The 20,077-nt window shown below is 47.7% G+C and overlaps 6 protein-coding genes across 6 annotated transcripts; 3 read left to right on the top strand and 3 right to left on the bottom strand.

Moving 5' to 3' along the window:
* Positions 1–231: 231 nt before the first annotated feature.
* Positions 232–1,844, bottom strand: N7446_007260 (putative salicylate hydroxylase; the record flags this gene model as incomplete). The annotated part of the gene is made up of 7 exons (XM_058516006.1): positions 232–266; positions 318–646; positions 696–1,434; positions 1,490–1,547; positions 1,604–1,680; positions 1,740–1,744; positions 1,798–1,844. 7 exons carry the CDS (start codon positions 1,842–1,844, stop codon positions 232–234), a joined length of 1,290 nt encoding a protein of 429 aa, XP_058373184.1.
* A 2,042-nt stretch (positions 1,845–3,886) lies between these two features.
* N7446_007259 (uncharacterized protein) lies at positions 3,887–4,195 on the top strand (the record flags this gene model as incomplete). Its single annotated transcript, XM_058516005.1, has 1 exon — positions 3,887–4,195. One exon carries the CDS (start codon positions 3,887–3,889, stop codon positions 4,193–4,195), a length of 309 nt encoding a protein of 102 aa, XP_058373183.1.
* Positions 4,196–5,373: 1,178 nt separating this feature from the next.
* On the bottom strand, positions 5,374–7,227 carry N7446_007258 (uncharacterized protein; the record flags this gene model as incomplete). The annotated part of the gene is made up of 2 exons (XM_058516004.1): positions 6,746–7,227; positions 5,374–6,696 (listed from the first exon to the last, which is right to left on the bottom strand). Exons 1-2 carry the CDS (start codon positions 6,800–6,802, stop codon positions 5,374–5,376), a joined length of 1,380 nt encoding a protein of 459 aa, XP_058373182.1. The 5' UTR covers positions 6,803–7,227.
* A 936-nt stretch (positions 7,228–8,163) lies between these two features.
* On the top strand, positions 8,164–11,620 carry N7446_007257 (glutamine amidotransferase subunit DUG2). Its single transcript, XM_058516003.1, has 6 exons — positions 8,164–8,510; positions 8,601–8,726; positions 8,776–8,907; positions 8,955–9,503; positions 9,550–9,736; positions 9,787–11,620. The coding sequence occupies exons 1-6, from the start codon at positions 8,277–8,279 to the stop codon at positions 11,469–11,471; spliced, it is 2,913 nt and encodes a 970-aa protein (XP_058373181.1). The 5' UTR covers positions 8,164–8,276; the 3' UTR covers positions 11,472–11,620.
* Positions 11,621–12,592: 972 nt separating this feature from the next.
* N7446_007256 (putative LaeA-like methyltransferase) lies at positions 12,593–13,909 on the top strand (the record flags this gene model as incomplete). The annotated part of the gene is made up of 4 exons (XM_058516002.1): positions 12,593–12,654; positions 12,929–13,036; positions 13,166–13,431; positions 13,482–13,909. The coding sequence occupies 4 exons, from the start codon at positions 12,593–12,595 to the stop codon at positions 13,907–13,909; spliced, it is 864 nt and encodes a 287-aa protein (XP_058373180.1).
* Positions 13,910–15,884: 1,975 nt separating this feature from the next.
* Positions 15,885–16,693, bottom strand: N7446_007255 (uncharacterized protein; the record flags this gene model as incomplete). Its single annotated transcript, XM_058516001.1, has 3 exons — positions 15,885–16,239; positions 16,304–16,550; positions 16,633–16,693. 3 exons carry the CDS (start codon positions 16,691–16,693, stop codon positions 15,885–15,887), a joined length of 663 nt encoding a protein of 220 aa, XP_058373179.1.
* Positions 16,694–20,077: the final 3,384 nt, after the last annotated feature.

The raw sequence follows: 20,077 nt of genomic DNA, 5'->3' as shown, positions 1-20,077 counted from the left end.
AATGACTGTATAATGAACTAGAGAAAAATAGCGCCGTCCCGGAACTGAAATTTAGGAATTAAAATTGCGAGTGAATCAAGTTCTTATGTCCACTGTAGAAGTAGAAAGATCTCCAAGATCAATGCAGTATGTACATTTGTAAAAGATATGTGCGAAGGTATATGCCGAAAGTTAAGTCGCTAGATGGCAGTCGAAGAGAAAACAAGTGTTGAATGCATGTTATCACGGAATTCAAAGATTCGCCCGGCTCTTGCCCTGGTCGAGTTCTGCCCACAGGTTAGCACAGGGATATCCTTAGGGAGAGGGACGCATCATACCATTCCAAGTAGCCAAAGCCGCCTCCTCAGCATCCCAAGCCCAAAGGAACTCCTGTGTCCTGCGATCCGACCATTTATCGGGATTCTCGCCACTGGCCGAAGCGAGGAACTGCGCATCGCGGGCGACCTGTTCAGGCCCATCTGGTAAGTGTAACGTGATACGATTCTCCGAGCCAGACTGCTGCACCGTCTCGGCGCGCTGCTTTCGGGATCTTTCATATGCACTCAGTGCTAGGGGGATTTCCGCTCGTGATGTGATGTTCGAGAGAAGGACGCCCAGAGCAGCTGCGTCTTCGACGGCTTGGGCGGCGCCTTGGGCGACATATGGCCTGCGAATATCAGATAAAAGAACAACAGCGGCGAAAGCAGTTCACTTACAGCATTGGATGGCAAGCATCACCGATCAACGCGACAGATCCTCGGATCCACGTTCTCAATGGCCGATGCAGACACAACTTCCACTCCAAGACCTCATTGTCATCAACCAGGTCAATAAGCTTCCGCACCTTACTATCCCAGCCGTTGTAGTTATCAACCATAGCCTGTTTCGAACCCTTAGTAGTCCAAGACTCCTCAGAGCCCTGTTCATCAGGATGCAGCAGAACAACATTGTACAGCTGGTGATTGCGAACTGGGTACGCAATAATATGGCGCGAAGGACCAAGCCAACGCGTCGCCTCAGGCTGGTCAATAAGTTCCTTCAATTCCGGATCTTTCTCCATAATCTCCCTGGGCAGCATAATACGATATGCAGCATCGCCAGTAGGAATGGCTTTAAGCGATGAATCCTCCAGAAGACGGCTCCGGATCGTGGATTTGATACCATCAGCACCGACGACAATATCGCCACGAACAACGGTGCCATTGGCTAGCGTCACGCTTGCCGGGTCGAATTGCACATCTGTTACTGGTGAATTCACACGCAACTCGACATTTGGCAGAGCTAATGCTCTGTCGATGACGGCATTGTGCAGATCAGCGCGGTGGATGACTACTTGCTGGCCAAAGGTTTTGTTCACCGGCATTGTGCCGAGGAGTTTGCCATTTTCCCATCTCCGGACGTGGATGTGCTCTAGGGCTACATCCTGGGTGTGGATTAGGTCCGACACACCCCATCCTGAGTTCGAGGTCAGTTAATTTGGATTTATTTCTACGGCGAGATGGTGACTCACGGTCGAAAAGACGCAACATGTTTGGGGAGACTTGGATGCCTGCTCCGACTTCCATGAGCTGGGATGAGGGCGTTAATATTGCTGTCTTAGGGGGTTATCAAGTGTGGTGCGCACCTTTGGAGCGGCTTCAAGAATCACGACGTGGTGTCCTCGAAGACCTAATGTGAGGGCTGCTGCCATGCCGCCAATTCCTTCAGATTGTCAGTTGGTACATGCATCACGGTACCCCTTTTTAATTTCCAAGTCATACCAGCACTGTACAACATCAGTATCCCGGTCCTGCATATCCAACAGTGAAAAGAACATACCCGACGACGATCACCTCCAAAGGCAGATTTGCTCGTGGTACATCCATAATGAATAGTCCAAGATATGATACAAGATGTTAAAGTGTAATATGAAGAAGAAGCAAAGTGAATCAGCAAAGTGAAGAGAGACTGACAAAAAAAAGAATTATAGCGGCAAAGCCCAGATGAAGTATGGACTCGGCTGCTATTTTCTATTCCGTCCCACCCGTTCCAGAAAGACGACGGATGTTCCCAAATTCGCTCATTCGCTCATTTGCTAATTTGCTAATTATCCAAATCCGCAATTAAGTGGCATTTTCCATGTCCACCCCTTGCCGTTCTAACCTTCTCCGCAGACCGGGGAGAATGGAGAAATCCACCACATTCCTGACCTGTCTCGGCTCTGTCGGTGGCATCGAGGCGGCACTTGGCCACTTTTTGCGGGTCCAACGGGCGACAGTGACTAAGCGGAATGCAGTTTATTACCTGAAACACCTAGAATTATACTGACCAGTCCACGGCATGAGGACATGATAACGCAGTTTACATGTCGCACAGCTGCTTATCTACCAAAAACCTGATTAAAGTGGCTTTGTGGCGCGCGGAAACCCGAAGGCGAGGCGATCGGGGAACGCCAGGCCCACCAGTCATTGAACCCCCCGGCTCTTTGCGGGCTCATCATCTGCCGAATGTCGGTCAGATCTACAGTCCATTTACGTTTTCTCCACGACACCGCGTCTGCCCCAGACCCATCTTTGATTTCCTTTTTGATCCGAGAGGATCATAGAGGCTTGGGTCTGGTGATACACATCCTCAGCCTCTAGATGCTCATCACGGCAAGTACCTGGTTTCTTCATTGCCGATAACACTGTCTAGTCACTAAACTCAATATCGTGGCTTCGTGACTGGTTCGATATTGAGAATTACACAATTTCTGATTGACAAATGGGCAGGTTATCAACCGCAGCTTCCGAGACCCCAATTGTACTATATCGTGGTGGTCTGACCAGCTATCACTTCGGAGGGGATGTTTTATCCCCGGTCCACTTTCTGTTTCCGTCAACATTGTCTGCACAGGCAACCCTTGATATTGGAATTGCTTTCTACACGAACCACTGGAAATTTTCTTGCTTGCACCAGTGCATGTATCTAGGTCTGGACGACTACATGTAGGTTCTTGTGTAAGGAGTATAGAGCCAGTTGTGCCCGTGCGCTTGCTCCACAATGGGTTGCAGGTTGGGCCGATCATCGGCTACAGCTGAGTTCCTTCTTTGCCGGACTGGTAGTTGGACTAACCTCGACAGACATAGAATAGTTTCCAAACAATTGCCAGGGTTTAGCTATCGACATATCTATTCCTCCATGTACAATATCCCTACCACTCTCTCGCCACCAACCAACCACAACCCTCCACAAATGAGAGATATCCTATTTCTCTGTCGCATACATAACTTAGTACATGCTCATATATGTGCATCAGCTCATTTGCAATGATGCAATACTTGCAATATAGCTCCTTCCTCAACGGTCCGAATCCCCGACCTGGAAAGGCTGTAACACTGAAACGGTCCAAGTCGCATATGTATTGAGGCCATAGCAGAGCGGAACACGGAATATACTCCCCGAGTGTCAGTCTACCGGAACAAGCTCTCAACAAAGCACCACTGTCAAACATGAAACAGACCTGAAGTCAAGAATATCCACTGCGACATATAGTATCTCCCCTGTCATAACCCGGCACGCCTTTTCGAACCTAAATTGCTCTAGCTGACGTGCAATACTGAACGAACGTCAATTGTGCGGAACCAGGCCGCTACAGTACGTTATACTATTCCCTCCGGGGCATGTAGCCTCTCCCAAACAAGACACAAGAAACAATAACGGGTAACTATGGAGAAAGCCATATCATCAACAGTCGAACCACTGTGGATCAGCTAACCCATTCATTCCCGGCAGGATGATCCACACAGCCACCCATCCTGCAACAGGGTTCTGGTTACTGATCAACCCTAGATCAATCTTATCAGTTCCATCGGTACCCGCTATAAGCGACGGACTAAACTACATGCAGGCACACGGGATGGTTGGGCATTGCTTAGCCTACTTTATAATGATCGGCTTTGATCGGCAGGCGCGGCTGGGCGTTGATCACGAGGAGGGTTTTGTTAATGGTGATGGACATGGATCGGAGATTGGGTTCGTCATTGATTGTTGGTACCCGGTGTGGTTCGATCATTTGGTTGAGATTTACGGGTATGGAGATGGAGATGGATCTGGGTACACTACAAGTGCCATGCTAGTTCGAAAGCCACTGCTGTTGAGCCAGAGGCATCGCCGTCCACTCCTAGCTGACTCGTGGAAAACGAAGCAAACAAGATCCGCTAGTGATTTCGATATGGCTGTGCTACCTTTCACCTAACTCACTTGTTTCGCCTACCTCACTTGCGTAACTTGGTTCGGCTTTGGTATTACAAGTAATAACTTTCTCAAGTACGGTGTAGACAAATGCCCGTTCGAGCTGTCTGAGATTATGTCTCTAGAGTAATATCTGTTTGGGAAGCATATCAAGAACTATATGCTTGATGCTAGACTTAATACTTTCTATTTTCGCATCAGTATAATATCAAAAGCACGCTGCAATTCAATGGTCCCGTTAAATCGAACCTGTAAATGAATTATGTTCTTTACACAACCGTCGATCTCACACAGGGTCTTCATTGTTGAAAATATTAAACATCCGCACTCCTTCGAGTCTTGTAAACTATTGAATTCAAAAATCTGGGGCATTTATATCTGCGTTTAACCAACTCTGATATGGATGCTTTTTATCGGTGATTATCATCGCTCGATGTTGACAAGGTTTGTTTGTCACCCGTGAGCTTGCCGAAGAGAAATGCATACACAGCACATGTATCAAGGGTCATTTGTACATCCATTGGCCCAGGAACCAAGTCTAACGGCTACGACCGCCTGGAAGGAAATGTAGCAAAGTGTTATCGCTGTGCTATCTGTTGCTTGATGGGAACGAGGTCCCTGTGTACTAAAACTTGATTGTAAACAATCCTGCGGATACTAGCACGTAATAAGAACGTGTTCAGAATTGATACTGTCGCTACTATGAACGCATAACAGTATTACCATTACCACGAGTTTTGATATTAGTAAAATAAAGGCACATGCACAAGGTAACACGTAGAAAAAAGATTGATCTATTTTTTTTGTCATAAAAAAAGTAGTAGAGTGACTTCCTTGCGGAGCGCATGTATCATGTTCAAGAAGGAAATCGCTAAGCGCCATAATATGCCTGAAGAAGCTAAATTGAATTCCCATAAGTAACCGTAAGAAACATAGACATAGAAACGTGAAAGATAGAGACATGAAGGATAGAAGGAAAGAATGGAGATGGACGCGTGTGATGAAGCGTAGAATCTTTCGTGGTCGTAAGGGGCATTGTTGTATCGTGAAAGGCCGTATATGGAATGAAATATGCGGTCCACGTATGATGTGCTTGTATATCCAATAGAAAGACATCAAGGGAGAGGAATGGATATATGTACAAGTTAAGGATTCTGTCGGTCGAGGAGGAGATGTGTGAAGTTAGGACGTAAACATGAGTCGTAAGCGGCTGGGGCCCTTCTTCTTCTCTTTGGACTTGGGAGGTTTCTCGCTTTCGGAGATGTAAGTGCCAGCTTTTGATGATGCGCGACGGGGGTTTTGGCTGGAAGCCTTGGTTGGGGCCTTTGTTGGGGCTTTGGATGGAGCCTTGGATCTGGAAGGTCGGGAAAAGAATCCCGTGGGAGCCTCAGACGGAGGAGCCCTGGAGCGGCGCTCACTGTGCCGCTCTGAAGGGGTATGGGTTGGAGCGCGAGATGATCGGGAACGACGAGAGCGACGGGACGAGGCGACTGAGCCATCGTCTTCGAATTTGAAGCGAGGGTCGCGGCGTGCTCGCGCGGTGGTTACGTCAATGCCGGACATGGCTGCGGCAGTTGGTGTGATGAATTCACCGTCGACAGAGGTTCCCAGGCTCTCGGCCTGCACGTCTGCGACACCGCGTCTCCACATATCAACGGAGCTGAGTGCTTCGGCGTTGAGCTCCATCATATCTTCCATTTCCATTTCGGGTTGAGGCTGTTGCGGGTTTGGAGCTTCGGTGTCATTGCCCTGGATCCTCTTGATGATCCTGTATCCACCGAACATGACGACAGTCACACCCAGACCGACTCCAGCGGCGATGAGGAACTGCGGACTGGAAAGGAGGGCGAAGACAGCAGGGGAGGCTGACTTGAGGGCGGTCAGTGCGGTGGGCGCCATCTTGCGGGCGATGTTACTGATCTCGGCTAGAGTCAGGGCGACTGCAGCCATGGCATCTGGGTTCTTCTGAAGGTGGGCAATAGTAGCAGTAGCACCGTGTTGCACACAGTGTGCCTCCTCTAGGAGCCACTGAGCACGATGAACGAGTCCATCCAGCTCCTTTTGGTCATTGTTTGGTTCCTGGGGGGTGTATCGGGATAATGCTGCAGGAGAAGCATCCCCGTATGCAAGATCCATGTCGATATGCGCATCAGATCTGGACCGAGCCGTTGACGGACGCGGAGCGTCCCGCACCGTGACGTCGTGATGGGTATGACGACGAGCGATTGTCTGTGGGGGTCCATATTGAGAGTCCCGACGAGACACGACCGTCCGTCCATCACCATATTGGGATGGAGCGCGGCTACGACCGCTGTGATGTCTTGATCTGGTGCCACGGCTCCGGCGCGAACCCGCGGCAGACGGCGCATCATCAATCTGATAGCGCTCTAGCTGTTCAAGGAGCTGCTGTTCGGCGATTTTGGCATTTCGCTCTGATTGATATGCCGACTTTCGCTCGCGGTAGGCATCCTTGGCATGGTTGAAGACTCCGAACAATTGCTTACTCTGATACCTGTCAGAATGCGGGGGAAACCGGACCGTAGATCAAACTTACCGTGCTCACCATCTTACCGGACTTGTCAATCACGGCGATGGTTTGACCGAACGGCATGGCGAGTGATGAGTCGTAGCGACGACTATCGGAGAATATCACTCATGAGAGATCGACGGGTAGCGGTGTAAGGGTTGAAGACCCTGATTTACTTCGAAGTAACGAAAGAGTCCAGGGTAGGAAAAAAAAGGCAAGGCACAGGGATTTCACGCTTAATAAGGCAGTTGAGTTTGCAACCCCAGAGATCAACGCAAAAGTCCGATCGGAGGCGTCCAGCGATGTCTTATGGTAGAGTGGAGAGGGAGGCTGGGTATGGCACCAAGGCGCATAAGTTGGGCAGAGCAGCGAACGGGAGAGCATGCAGGCTGTAGGGCAGAGCGTGGTTGGGTGCCACCGAAGGCAGACACGTATCAAAGGTTCGATGAGTTCACATCACATATCACACCCGATAAGTTGGGCGCGAAGACAGCTGATCTGCGGTCTCGGTGTACTGTTGTCCTGTAGATGGTAGAAGAGATTTTGCAGGGATTTTCCAGGGCTTTCCTAGAAATTAAGGATATCTCGATATTATCAGCTAAACCAGCCAAAAAACAAATTAAACCTGAAGTTTTCACTCGAAGATATCTCGCTATAGAAAGAGCGGTGACCTCTGAGCCCTGATTGGCTGCCTGGGCCACCGCCACTGTGGCTGCTTCAGCCACACGTGGCGGTGCAGCCATGTGTCGCTGAGGATGAGTATGTATTCTCTTCTCTTCTTCTTTTGATATCTGAGTTACCCCTTGTTAGGACTTGTAACACATTCCATGACACTATCTGACCATCAATGGCGCAATCCCTGTGCAACTTGGTCTGAGACACCCCAAGCCATGTCCTGTAGAGTACATTGATCACAGATGGGCACCTGCAGGCCTTGCTAGTCCAGAATCCAAGCTCCAATGACGAGATCCAGGGGTAAACAACTATGCTACAGTATACTCCGTAGGGTCCGAGAGTTGAGGCCTTATCTCCCCGAGACCTTTTATTAAATAAGCCAGATCATCGGTGAACATGTACCTATACGCGTACCTCTCTGAGATTTGAGAAACATCTTCTCCAACTTCCCACGTTGACTTCATCTATAACAAAATATGGTCGTACGTCGACCTAGTACCCCTTTAGCTCGACTATTGTGGGAGCCCAGGTATGTATAGAATTTCTATCTTGAACCTCCTGGAACCTAAGACCAGCGACCGGAGATGCGAATATGCGAACATGCGAATATGCATAATCCACAAAAGATAAATGTTAACGGATAGACCAAGTTGTTGCCGGAATCAAAGGGATGCCAGGGGTAAGTTCGAATATTTGATCGATGGTGCAATTTGATGTTTTTTTGTTGTTCCGCACCGCCTCGATGATTCATCCTTTTTTTTGGTTGGGAACTTCAATGTCTCCAACCTCATTCCTCAGAACATGAATTGAAAGTGCTTAGCGTTCTTCTGTTTGGTTTAATTATTTTTGTGGAGCCCCGAGAACACCAAATCAACACTGACTCATGTGCGCAATGGATCTAGAATCCGTGAGCGCCTCCGCCTCCGACGTCGAGGAAGGCAGAACCTGGGGCTCAGATGCTCGATCGCTAGTGACTCAAACAATCGACGATGCCAGCAGTGCTCATCCCTCGAGAGACTGCGGCATCGGCCATCGCGTTCTGGCGAGTCGCTCCGTTCTCGCTCTGGTTGTCGATGAGCATTGTGTGTTTGCTGGTCTCCAGGGAGGTGACATTGTTGTAAGTTGGTGCTTGGACTATATTTTGATAGCAATTTGCTTCAAACTCTCGATTGAATCACTACGAGTTCTTGTCTGACCGTTCTGCCAGGCGTGGTCCCTTGAAACATATGATCTCGTGCTCTCCGTACACGCACACAAAGAGAGTGTCCTAGGTCTTTATCTGTCCACTGATGGTAACCTACTATTTTCAAGCGGTGGCGACTCTGTTGTCAATGTAAAGTCTCTCTGCGAAGCATCTTGTGAATGGATATTAATTGTGTCAGGTATGGTCCACAAGGACATTTGAACGTCTCTACTCAATCTATTCCCATCATGACGTGGGCGATATTTTCACAGTGGTATATTCCTCAAATAACCAAACTATCTACTGCGGTGCCCAGAACACGAGTATCCAGGTACGCGACCCTGTTTTCTCTCCATGTCAAGCTTCTAATATGGACAGTGGTGTGATCTCTCCGAGGAAGGGTCAACGCTTAACCATGCATCATCTGCCCACCTCACTAAGCGGACACATCGCTTCTTTGATTCCCGTGGGCCGGACGGTACTCGAGCCCCGGGGTCATTAGATGGGTCCCATTCCGTCTCCGATGGTGGTCGCATGTTGAGCTTCAAGCGGGACCATCATAAGCTCTTCGCCCACCATGGCTACGTCTACTCTATGCTTCTCGTCAAGGGAATTGTCGAATCAGCTCCTTCCGAGGAGGTTCTCTTGACCGGTGCAGGTGATGGCGTGGTCAAGCTGTGGCGTCTGGACCAAGAGCCTGAAGCTTCTCCGTCTCAGATTGCCAAGCTGCAAAACGGTGACCCTGTTCTGTCTGTCGCTGTGGAGGGATCATTGCTCTATTGTGGTTTGGCGGGCGGTGCGTTGAACATTTGGAACTTGGATTCTCAACAGCTCGTCAAGCGGATCACTAGGCATACGGGGGATTTGTGGGCCGTGCACGTCATTCAAGGGATTGCCATCTGTGGTGACTCCAGTGGAACAGTCAAGGTATGAATGGTTGCCTCTTTTGCGATCAATTGCTGATGTCAACCAGAAATTCAACTCGCGATTTGAGGAAGTTGGTGGCTGGGTTGCGCATGAGGGTACTATGCTTGCCTCGGCTGCTGGCAGGTTCAAGGACCGTCAGATCTACGCCACTGGTGGAAACGACAACTCAGTTGGTATTTGGGACTTGACTGAATTCTTTATGACTCAAGAAGAGTTACCACCAATCAGCAACGGTATGTCCCAAGGGTGTTAACTACTGCTGAACTGCTCTGACTCCTCTTAGATGAAATGGTCAATAGTCTTGCAAAGTTTGTCTCCTACAAGACCATCTCAGCAAGTCCCAAATTTGCCGGCGAATGCAACCAAGGAGCTGCGTTCCTTCGACGACACTGCAACTACCTCGGTGCCAAGACGAAGCTCTTGACCACTGGAGAGGATACTAACCCCATTGTATTTGCCAGATTCAATGCAACCTCACCTAACAAGGTGGACAAGACTATCCTTTTCTACGGCCACTACGACGTTGTTGGCGCAGAAACGAACCGACCCAAGTGGAGAACTGATCCGTATCAGCTTACTTCCATCAACGGATTCCTCTATGGTCGTGGTGTCTCTGATAATAAGGGACCCATTCTCGCATCTCTCTATGCTGCAGCCGATCTCGCTAGAACAAAGACCTTGCGATGCAACGTTGTGTTCCTCATTGAGGGCGAGGAAGAGTCTGGATCCCAGGGCTTCCACGAGACAGTCCGTCGACACCATGACCAGATTGGAACCGTTGATTGGGTTCTTCTAGCCAACAGTTATTGGCTTGATGATTACAACCCGTGCTTGACTTACGGTCTTCGCGGTGTCGTTCACGCGAACTTGGTCGTCACAAGCGACCACCCCGATCTACACAGCGGTATCGACGGTAGTACCTTGCTGGATGAGCCAGTCAAGGACATTGCCATGCTTCTATCCACAATCGTTGGTCGCAAAGGCCAGATCAATCTACCAGGTTTCCATGACGCTGTTCGTCCTCTCACCGACGCTGAGCAGAAGCGCTTTGAGGCTATTGCAGATGTATTACTTCTCCAGCACCCGGATATTCCCAACAGTCAAGCGCTTATCAAGTCGCTCATGCACCGTTGGCGTGAACCCTCACTCACCGTCCATTCCGTGGAGGTCCCTGGAAGCAAGAGTTCCACGACAATCGCCCGACGGGCCAAAGCGACCTTGTCAGTTCGCATCGTGCCCGATCAACAAGCAGACGAGGTAGCTGCAAATCTCACAGCCTACGCCCAGGAACAATTTGCTCTCCTCGACTCACAAAACGACCTCACAGTGGAGATCACCGGAAAATCAGACGCCTGGCTGGGAGACCCAGACAACCAAATCTTCGCCACTCTGTCAGAGGCCATCACTGCCGCATGGAGTCAAGGCCAAGATAATGTGAAACATCAGTACCCTCCCATCCCCCCGAGCCCAAACAACCAACCAACAGTCACGCCCAACCCGACCAGAGGATCCATACCGACGCTCATTCGCAAAGATTCATCTGACAGCGTCGCTTCGCAAGTCGAGCGGGTAATCACCTCAACAACCACCTCATCCGTGGGCAAAGAAGCAGCCAAGCGCGCCGCGCAAACATCGGCTACAGTCCCGACATCCTCCACCCTTACACAAAGCACACCCACGTCTTCTGAAGAATCGGTCGCCTTGCCAATTCGAACCAAACCCGACCCTCCTACTGACGTCAAGCCATCACCGCCTCTCTCTGTGAAACCAATGTTCATCCGCGAGGGTGGTTCTATCCCGACGATCCGGTTCCTGGAGAAGGAGTTTTCAGCCCCCGCTGCTAATCTACCATGTGGCCAAGCCAGCGACAACGCTCACTTGGATAACGAGCGAATGCGTGTGGAGAACTTGTACAAGAGCCGTGAAATCTTCCGATATGTGTTCGAGCATTTGGTGGACAAGGCATAAGTCATCAATCGATAGGTGTGACGGGTGCGGAGTGAGTGTCGCCATCTCTGTGGGAGTTTTTTCTCGGGTCTCGGCTTTTCTTTTCTTTTTCTTGTTTTTCTTTTTGCATTCTCATTTTGTGTAAACTACAAACTATAAATTACATTGACTGCATCTGATGTATCTCACGGCCTTCCAAAGTTGGTGGCTTCACATGATAACGTGAGAGTAAGCTAAGTGTCACCAAGTACGGAACCACAGACCCAAAGGCCCAGACTCATACTCACACAGTACACCGAGTAATTCCCGACCTTCCAATTGACACACCTCTTTGACGTTTAACGGCCATAATGAGAACACTAGCGCACCTATCACCACCCAGACAGGTTACCTTCGTAACATCCACCCTCACCCGCTTTTGGCTCCACCATGGCCATGTGTTTTAGTTCGGCCGTCCTGGTTCCCCGCATGCCAATCCTCCTATTCTTGTTCCAGTTCCAGTTCCATGCACATGCATGTATTACTCCGCTTGTGTACTTTGTACGTTCGTAGTATACGACTGCTCCCAAGCTTCGATCGATCGTTTTATATCGCTACACCGTATGAACAGTGGTATCCTAACAAAAGAACTCGGCTGCGCCAATCAGCCCAATGCAAACGCCCGGAAGCAAGCCGGCATCCGGCAGTTCGGTCCAAGCTGTTCTATACGAAACGGGGGACACAGGCATGATTCTTTCTTTGTTTGGTGGAGGGCCTATTACGTCGTATCTCTATACTGCATCACGAACTCGTGGATCAGAGCTAAAATGCTGCATACAGGAGACAGGTCTGATTACCACACGGAAGAGGGGGAAGGAAAGAACTAAGTTGATCCTAATGTAGAGGAATGGGGTCTAAGTTTCGACTTTCTTTGTGCGCTGGCCTTAACGCCTTGACTCTTCGATGCAGTTCTGATTAGATTGTTTGCCGTCCCACTTGTTTATGGAAACCTTCATTTTTTTTGCTTTTCTCGGGTGCTTTTAATACTTGGTTCGTTCCCTTCCTTGTAGAGTTTGTTTTCTGGCCTTGTCTTTTCTCTGGGCTCTGTCTTCTTCTTCTACTTCTTCATTGGTCTGCTCCTGGGACTTTTATTACCTTTCATTATGGGAAGTATCTCTAACGAAAGTGTCTATCTCCTTAGTCGGGATGGTGCTGAAACTGAACGGTATGTCCCTTGTTCTCGTTGCTTTTTTTTTTTTTTTGGAGGAGTTGGGGGCCACGACATCAGTTTACTTCGCACATACACATCATGAGCTACTACTACCCCTTTTACGTGGGAAGATTTTACTGCAATTTCCCATAGTTCCACCAAGACCTTTTTGAAGAAACTCACGGGCCGATCCCTGTCATAGCTACCCTCCAGTCCCGGCAGTTCGGCCAATCTACTACGAGTCTCCACAGCCCCAGTTCAATTTCTTCACTAATGCACTACTCAATAGCCTCAACAACCAACACCGATTCCTAGTGGAAATCTCGGGAAATATTCTACACGCATCAATCCCCGCGAAAAACATAACTTCAGTCGCCGATCTGGGCACGGGAACAGGGTATGTGAAAATCCCATGCTATTCCCATTTAGCCTTCCAACGCGCACGGCAAAACAGGAAAATAAAATTAAAGCACCAAAAGAAACTTCCTGTACGACCCAAAAGTTAAGTTACGCTGACCCGCCCCAGGATATGGCTTGAAGATATCGCAAAATGCCTCCCCAATAAATCGGTCTACCTCCACGGGTTCGATATCTCTTCTGCGCAATACCCATCCGGCAGTGAGATCCACCGACCAGGAAGGAATCCGATATTGTTGAGTGTACATGATGCACTACACCCTTTTCCGATTGAACACCATGCTCGGTATGACCTTGTTCATATCCGGCTTTTGACGGCCGGGTTGAAGTATGCGGATTATGCTACTGTTCTTGCGAATGCAAGAGATCTGTTGAGTATATATATGCCTACCCACCCCCACCCCAAGTATATACTAACAAAACAGAAGAACCAAACGGCTACCTCCAATGGGAAGAAGTCGACCACACAGCATTCTGCACAGACAGCATCCCCGAAAACCCCGCAATAACCAAACTCCGCCAATCGGTAATCGAAGCCATGCTCAAACTAGGCCTGTGGCCCTTCGCCCCCCAGCATGTACACCACCAACTCTCTGCAGGCGGGTTCCGCGATATACAGCGTGCTACGTATACGACTATAGGCAAGGAGGGGATGCGGGCTATTTCGCAGAAATGGGTTGCTGGTGTTATGCGTGCGCTTGTTCCGGCTTCTATGGTTGTTACTGGTGAGGCGAGGGATGAAAGGCAGGCTAAGGAGGTTGTTGAGCGGTTGGTTGGGGAGTTTGATGATCATTGTCTCGGGGCGAGGGTACTTGTTAATTTTGGTGTTACTGTTGGGAGGAGATGTGATTGATTTTATTTGGGGTTTTGATATTGTACTGGGCTTGGAGTTGGATGGGATGGGTGGTTGTCTCTATTTTTATGTTACTATGGGCTAGGCTAGGCTGGGTATTACTGGTTTGGGAGACTATAGGAATTAATTTTCTTTATTATTTTGATTCTTAAATGGAGCCTTGACTTTCGATTCCCAGTTGCTACAGGCAGCTCAAGAAATGTTCAGTGTCTGCGACATAAGACCAGGGCGATCGAGCAATTAGCAGCAGCCTCATAAACGTGATCCGATAATAGGCTCGAGCGATTTCACTGGAGAGGGCACGGCCATCAGCACGGGCTGGTAGCAGGACTAGTCACAGCATGCGTTCCTTTCGTTTAGCAGACGAAGGGGCATAGCCATGTGTTTGAGCAAAAGAGCAAGTTCCACAAGTATGAGAGATTTTGGACGCATGAGAACCATAAGCACAACGAAGAAGGACCTGTTCACAATTGTCAAATCTCCTGCTCATCGCCATTCGGGTTGACGCTACCTTGACAAGGACTATACCGCCCAGCGGGGAGAATATCCAAACATTTGTTCGAAGAGTATCTGCGAGATTATGTCCTGGCTGTCGACATCCTTCTCTGAGATACTGGAAGACCGACAATGTGCGATGTGATGGATGCCATCTTGATCTTGCGCAAGAAACTGGCCGGGCCTCTCGGCCCGGGCGGAATACATATCAGCCTATACTTGACATCTGTCCGTGCCTACTTCTCTGCATACTTCCCATTTAGGAATAGCACATCGTTATAAATGCTGTTTTGCTCGAGGCGTTTCCGAAGGTGGCCGGTGATCTCTGCGAAGCTCTCTTGGTTAGTAACCAGAGCTTGACGTGTAGGCAGTTGGGCTTCGAAGCATTTTTGAACAACATCTTCAGCAGCATTTTGTGGCGCCTCTTGCAGTAGAGACGATTCTTGATGTGTCAAGGATTCAATGTAAGACCTCGCATTACCAAGCAGATGCTCAAAATTGCACAGGCTACTTCCTCTTTCAAATACCCCTTAAGCGCAACGAATCCAGGCCACCGGAGTACTAGAGCGCGTATGGAGTGTTTTGGCTTTTCGCCCGAGACTTTGGGATATTCTGATTCGGGGCAGAGTTCCTGTGTTTGCTCACCCTCTTATCCACTTAGCCGAATAAAGATTAGGACCATACTTTGTCCTCCTATTGTGGTACGAACTAAGATCCAGCTCCTGGTTCGCCAACTCTCCCTCCTCGTTCACCCACTCCGTCCAACATATAGAGTGTGGAGTCCACCTCCGACGAGGATGACCAGGATGACTTCTCACCATCGGGACGCTGGGCCGTCGCTGGTTTTGAGACACCTACACCCAGCACTCCCACTCCTCGTGGGATCATTTCCATCTCCGGCCTCCGTCATGCCTTAACAGGTAAAGCAGGAAGAAGAGCCGCCCCCTCCGCCCTGTGGCTTATCCCCGACATGTGGCGTGGTGCATGCACTGTTTCCGGACCTTCTTGGAAAGCTGGGACACCGGTGGACCACCAGTGATCCCCCGCTGGGACTGCCGTCAGTGCGCCAACAGCAACAAGAATTGCGAGCCTCTGAGTGATTCCCATAAGCATGGTGTTATGATGGCAGCTAACCAGCGTTTCTCTGTAGGTGAACGAGGGTATCCTTGGTGATGCGATGCGTCTTCAGTGCATTCTTGACTGGTAATTGCGCTTCGTGCTCCTCTGGGGCAAAGATAACAACCTCCTGTGCTCCTCCCGCGAGAGCAGTCACGAGAGGCCCCAACAAGAGGCCATGGTTCTTGTAGATTGTGGAGACAATGAGGTATTCCCTAGAGAGCACAAATGTGAATCCATCACAGATTTTACAGCATTCTCTGTTCTGGTTGACCTATTCATTGCTCTTGTTGCCCACAAAATATTAATCTCCGTTGGTAACCTGAACTGTGTTCGCTTACGGATTTCTCTATGGTAGATGGTCTCAAAGTATTTCAGGTTCATATTTCCTCATTAGATGACCAGTGGGATCTTCCCCAGCTATATGAGCCCAGGCGCCTGCAAAATGGACGACAAACATGCCTTTTTCCCATTTCTTCTTGTGCGTATCGTAGCAGCCAATTTCTTCAGGAAAGGCATTAATTGTCCACTGAGGAATACGCATTGCATGCTGGGTAAGCGGGGCGTTGCTCTTGAGAAATGCTTCCATTGAGTCTTGGTCTCCCAATGATCTTCCACTTTGTTCCTTTTCTCTGTCGTGGATAGCGCGGATTGCGTTGAGAAATTGTATGGAGCGTGATGATGACCGCACAATAAATGAACCGTCGTTGAGTCCGTTACTAAATAGTAATTAGAAAGCAGACTTTCCATGATATACTTCGCGTGGCCTTTTGAATTGCTTACCAATCGTCCGTCACCAGGAAATCAATCGTGTCTGGCATTGGAGCCTTTGCCAGATACTCATAAATGAGATTCGTCAAACTCATGCTGTGGTTTGTGATAAGAGTGTCAAAGTCCATGTACCAGATCCAGTCGTGCTGTCCGGCATTGATAACACGTTCAACCATGTCGAACTTAAGCCATGTGGTGCCTCGTGTAGAATAAGATTCGTAATCAATAAATAGGTCGTAACCATGGAGCCTAGCATAATCTGCAGAGACAAAATAAAGTCAGTGATCTTTCTGTAAATAGATTTATGCGCAAATCAAATTCGGAATATTAGGATTGCATACGATCTTTATTTCGAAGAGCAAGATGAATGTATGTCTGTGGGTTCGTAATGAAGGCGATCATTGCCACTCGAGATTTCGGGAGACTATTATGGCGACTAGTATAGTCAATTTTGCTCCAAAATTTCTGACCAGCTATGAGCTGCCAAGTCAAGAATGATAATAATAGTAGAAAGATGATCGTGTTTCGAATCGACCGAGGTGTGCGACGAAGCATTTGCTTTGGTGTTCTCGCTTCGCGTATTTGGAAGCCAAAGCCATACCATCCGAGTGGTACCCACTGTCTGAACATAATCCGCCGAAGTTCGGTCGTGTAGCAAGAAGGTGTTCTATAAACTTGCTCACGTGCACGATCCTTGAGTTCGACTCAGTTGCAAAATAAATGAAGTGATGAATAGACTTTATAATACCCTATTACTCGATTCTGTTTAGAATCGTTCAAGGAAATATGTAAAAATACGTAGTGTACTGTCTTGTGCTAATGCGACTCGCACTTGCTTATACAGTATAGCGGGAATGCATAATGCGCTTACCTAGGAGACAGGGTTCTTAGCATTCCTACAAAACAAATTCCTAGATGTCAACTCTAGGGTTTTCGATGCTACAGTAATGTTGCAAAAGTATTTGGCCGCCGATACTTCGCCCCTGGACCCACTTTTTAACATTGGCAGAAACCTCAGGAATTCAATTCAATTTAATAGCTAGTATGCCAGCCCTCATACTTAATAACATCAGCCACCCTATGTGGCATAGTCTCGGAGAGATGCTTGAAGACCTCAATGTCTAGCGTTTCCTATGCTTCTTGCGCAGCATTAAGCAGTAATTCTAGCGTATCTCCGTTATTTGGTAGGTGCATAAGCCCAGGATGACGCTTCAATATTTCGGCTTTCAGCAGCGCCTTTAGGTTCTCAATGGGATTTAAATCAGGTGAATAGGGTGGCCGTTTTATAATTTCCCATTCAATATCATTAAGAGCGTCTTGTACGATATATATAGTGTGAACGGGGATATATATAGTGTGAACGGGCGCGTTATCTTGCTAAAAAATAGCATTTTGATTAATACTAGTAAGTAGCGTAGGTAGGACACACCGACAAAGCTCTTTAATTGTACATAAAAACACACCTCTACGACGAGACTGCGGATCTCCGAATAGTGAAATTAGGCTAGAACGATGCGGTGAACCTAAAATATCTGCTTAATTTGCTTCCTACGCGTCGGAACCATTTGTACTTAATGTCCTTCTTCGTGATGCTGGAAAAGCTAGTCTTTCGGACGTGTAAAGGTCCATTCTTGACGCTGTCCGATACCACGTTCAACCGTACATTCGTCCGACCAATAGACACGGGCCCAATCCGTAGACGTAAAATACTGATATCTTCGGGTCCAATTTAGGCGTTTTTCGGCGTGTAAAGGCGTTAAAGAGGGCCGCTCTATTTTTCGCTATTTTCGAAGGCCCATTTCGTGGGTAAGGCGCCAAATTGAATGGCGTTTGGCCTTATAGTCGACCTCTCCTAGGAGATCTTTAGTCAAAATCGACGGGTTTCGTTATATAGTATCGTATATATAATCACGATCTTCCCTAGCAAGCTTCCTAGGACGGCCCGTACGTGGTAAGACTCCTGCTTTATACGCTTCGATTCTTGGGTTAAGGTGTATTGAATAGTCGAGCGTGGAATATCAGGAAATCGCCTCTTTTTGATAGTTTTTGCACCCCAGTTAGTAGTGGCATGTAATTCACAGATTTTAGCCCTCGTAAGGCAGTCGAGGTCTAGGCCCCTTTTCCCGCGTATAGGAGGCATAATTAAGTGAGAAAACTGCGAGAATTGTACTAAAACGTGTTGATATATAACTTAGCGTGTATACTAGCATGATGATGAACGCGAGAGTTCATGGTCTAAATAGTAGGCGGTCTATGCTAGCGGTCAGGGGCCCGAAGTACCGGCGGCCAAATACTTTTGCAACACCACTGTATGGTGCATTTTCCTAATGGTGCGAAATACGAGTGAAGTATGTCCTGGACATCAAAATTCCAAGAGGATCAGACCTCTTGTTCCTACATACTTTCAGGTCTAACATAGTAAGATGCCAAGACTAGTGCCACGCTAGCGTATACCCCTTTCTAGGCGCTTAGGAATGACGGTATATCCGACCTTTAATAAGGATAAGCTTTCACTGGATGGAGCCAAGTGCCAGCCACACAGTAAAGAGGGACTCCGCACGGTACTCATGCCGTAATCTCCAGCAAAATGCGGATCTTGAACTTTATTTTCTCGATAAATTTATATGATAATCTATTCTTAAAAAATTTTAAGCTAAAACAAAGCATCAGATCCATGATATATCTCCCTATGAAAGAGCCAAACTCCGTGGCTGTTAAATAATAATTAATACAAACCGAAGACTAACCGTGAATCTCCGTTTTATATAGTGCCGCGCATAGTAAATCTGTGATTGGAATACTTCGCAAAAGGTTGAAAATTGATAAATCCACATACAATGTCTTATTTAAATAGTTTATATATGTTCTGCCTTGATTTTGAGGTAATTAAGAAGAAAAAAGAATACTTTAGAATGTATTCGCGTATAATTTGGTCGACGAAATGAAGCTTAAAACCCGCATTTTTGCTGGATATTCTGGCATGAGTACAAACTTTGTCCCCTTATTGTATATTGATTATGTCTTTATCGGTGAGCTTGTTCCCTATACACCGAATATATCACTATATCGTGCCACATCACGAAAAGTCTATTATCACATATAAGTTGGTTTAGTTGCGTGATCAAGAAACGCATTATTTTGCTAATATACCATAGTACTCCGTTCCTTGATAAACCCCTTTCAGCCCCCGATTATTACTTATATCTTTTATAAGTTTCGGTGAATCGGGAAGCGGAAAACTACATTAATAACTACAGTATATACCGCTTTAGTGCATCCAAGCCCCCTCGAATACCTTGTTCGTTTGTCTTCTTTCCATTGGAACAACAGTTTATATAATACTGTTTTCCCCCCGAGGTCCAAAGTAGAGGCACTCATCATTCCTAAGAAAGAGTACGAATCAATTATATAACATCGCGTATTTTGGGTATTAATATGCACCGTTCTTAGGGCTTTCTTTTTCACTGAACCGAGGCTGCTATAGGATTAAAAAAAAAAAAAAAAAAAAAGAAAAAGAAAAGAAGAGAATATGACTTTCTTGGTAGAATACGCTGGCTATCTCTTCCTAATTCGCACTTCATCTGTCTCACACTCGATAGCAATTTAATAAGGGGTTAGGAATGTAGGTATAAGCACTAAGCCTCAAGATTTTATCGAATATTCCTTAGGACACGAAGGTTAGGCCAGGAGTACACACGGACAATCAATCAGACGCTACAAGACTCGATTCTGATTGCCGGAATTTGCGCGCATACCATAACCCCCTAACTTTGACATTAGCGTCGT

This window comes from Penicillium canescens (assembly GCF_028828765.1).
Source record: "Penicillium canescens strain IBT 15451 chromosome Unknown utg000004l_segment0_segment0, whole genome shotgun sequence".
NCBI classification, from domain to species: domain Eukaryota; kingdom Fungi; phylum Ascomycota; class Eurotiomycetes; order Eurotiales; family Aspergillaceae; genus Penicillium; species Penicillium canescens.
This window is presented reverse-complemented; position numbering and strand designations above follow the sequence as displayed.

What these genes read in the sequence shown, in the direction of transcription:
- N7446_007257 (XM_058516003.1), top strand. Translation starts at nt 8,277, where the DNA reads ATGTGCGCAATGGATCTAGAATCCGTGAGCGCCTCCGCCTCCGACGTC. An exon ending in GTGGCGACTCTGTTGTCAAT is followed by an intron (nt 8,727 to 8,775) that starts GTAAAGTCTCTC and finishes TAATTGTGTCAG; the next exon opens with GTATGGTCCACAAGGACATT. An exon ending in ACTCCAGTGGAACAGTCAAG is followed by an intron (nt 9,504 to 9,549) that starts GTATGAATGGTT and finishes GATGTCAACCAG; the next exon opens with AAATTCAACTCGCGATTTGA.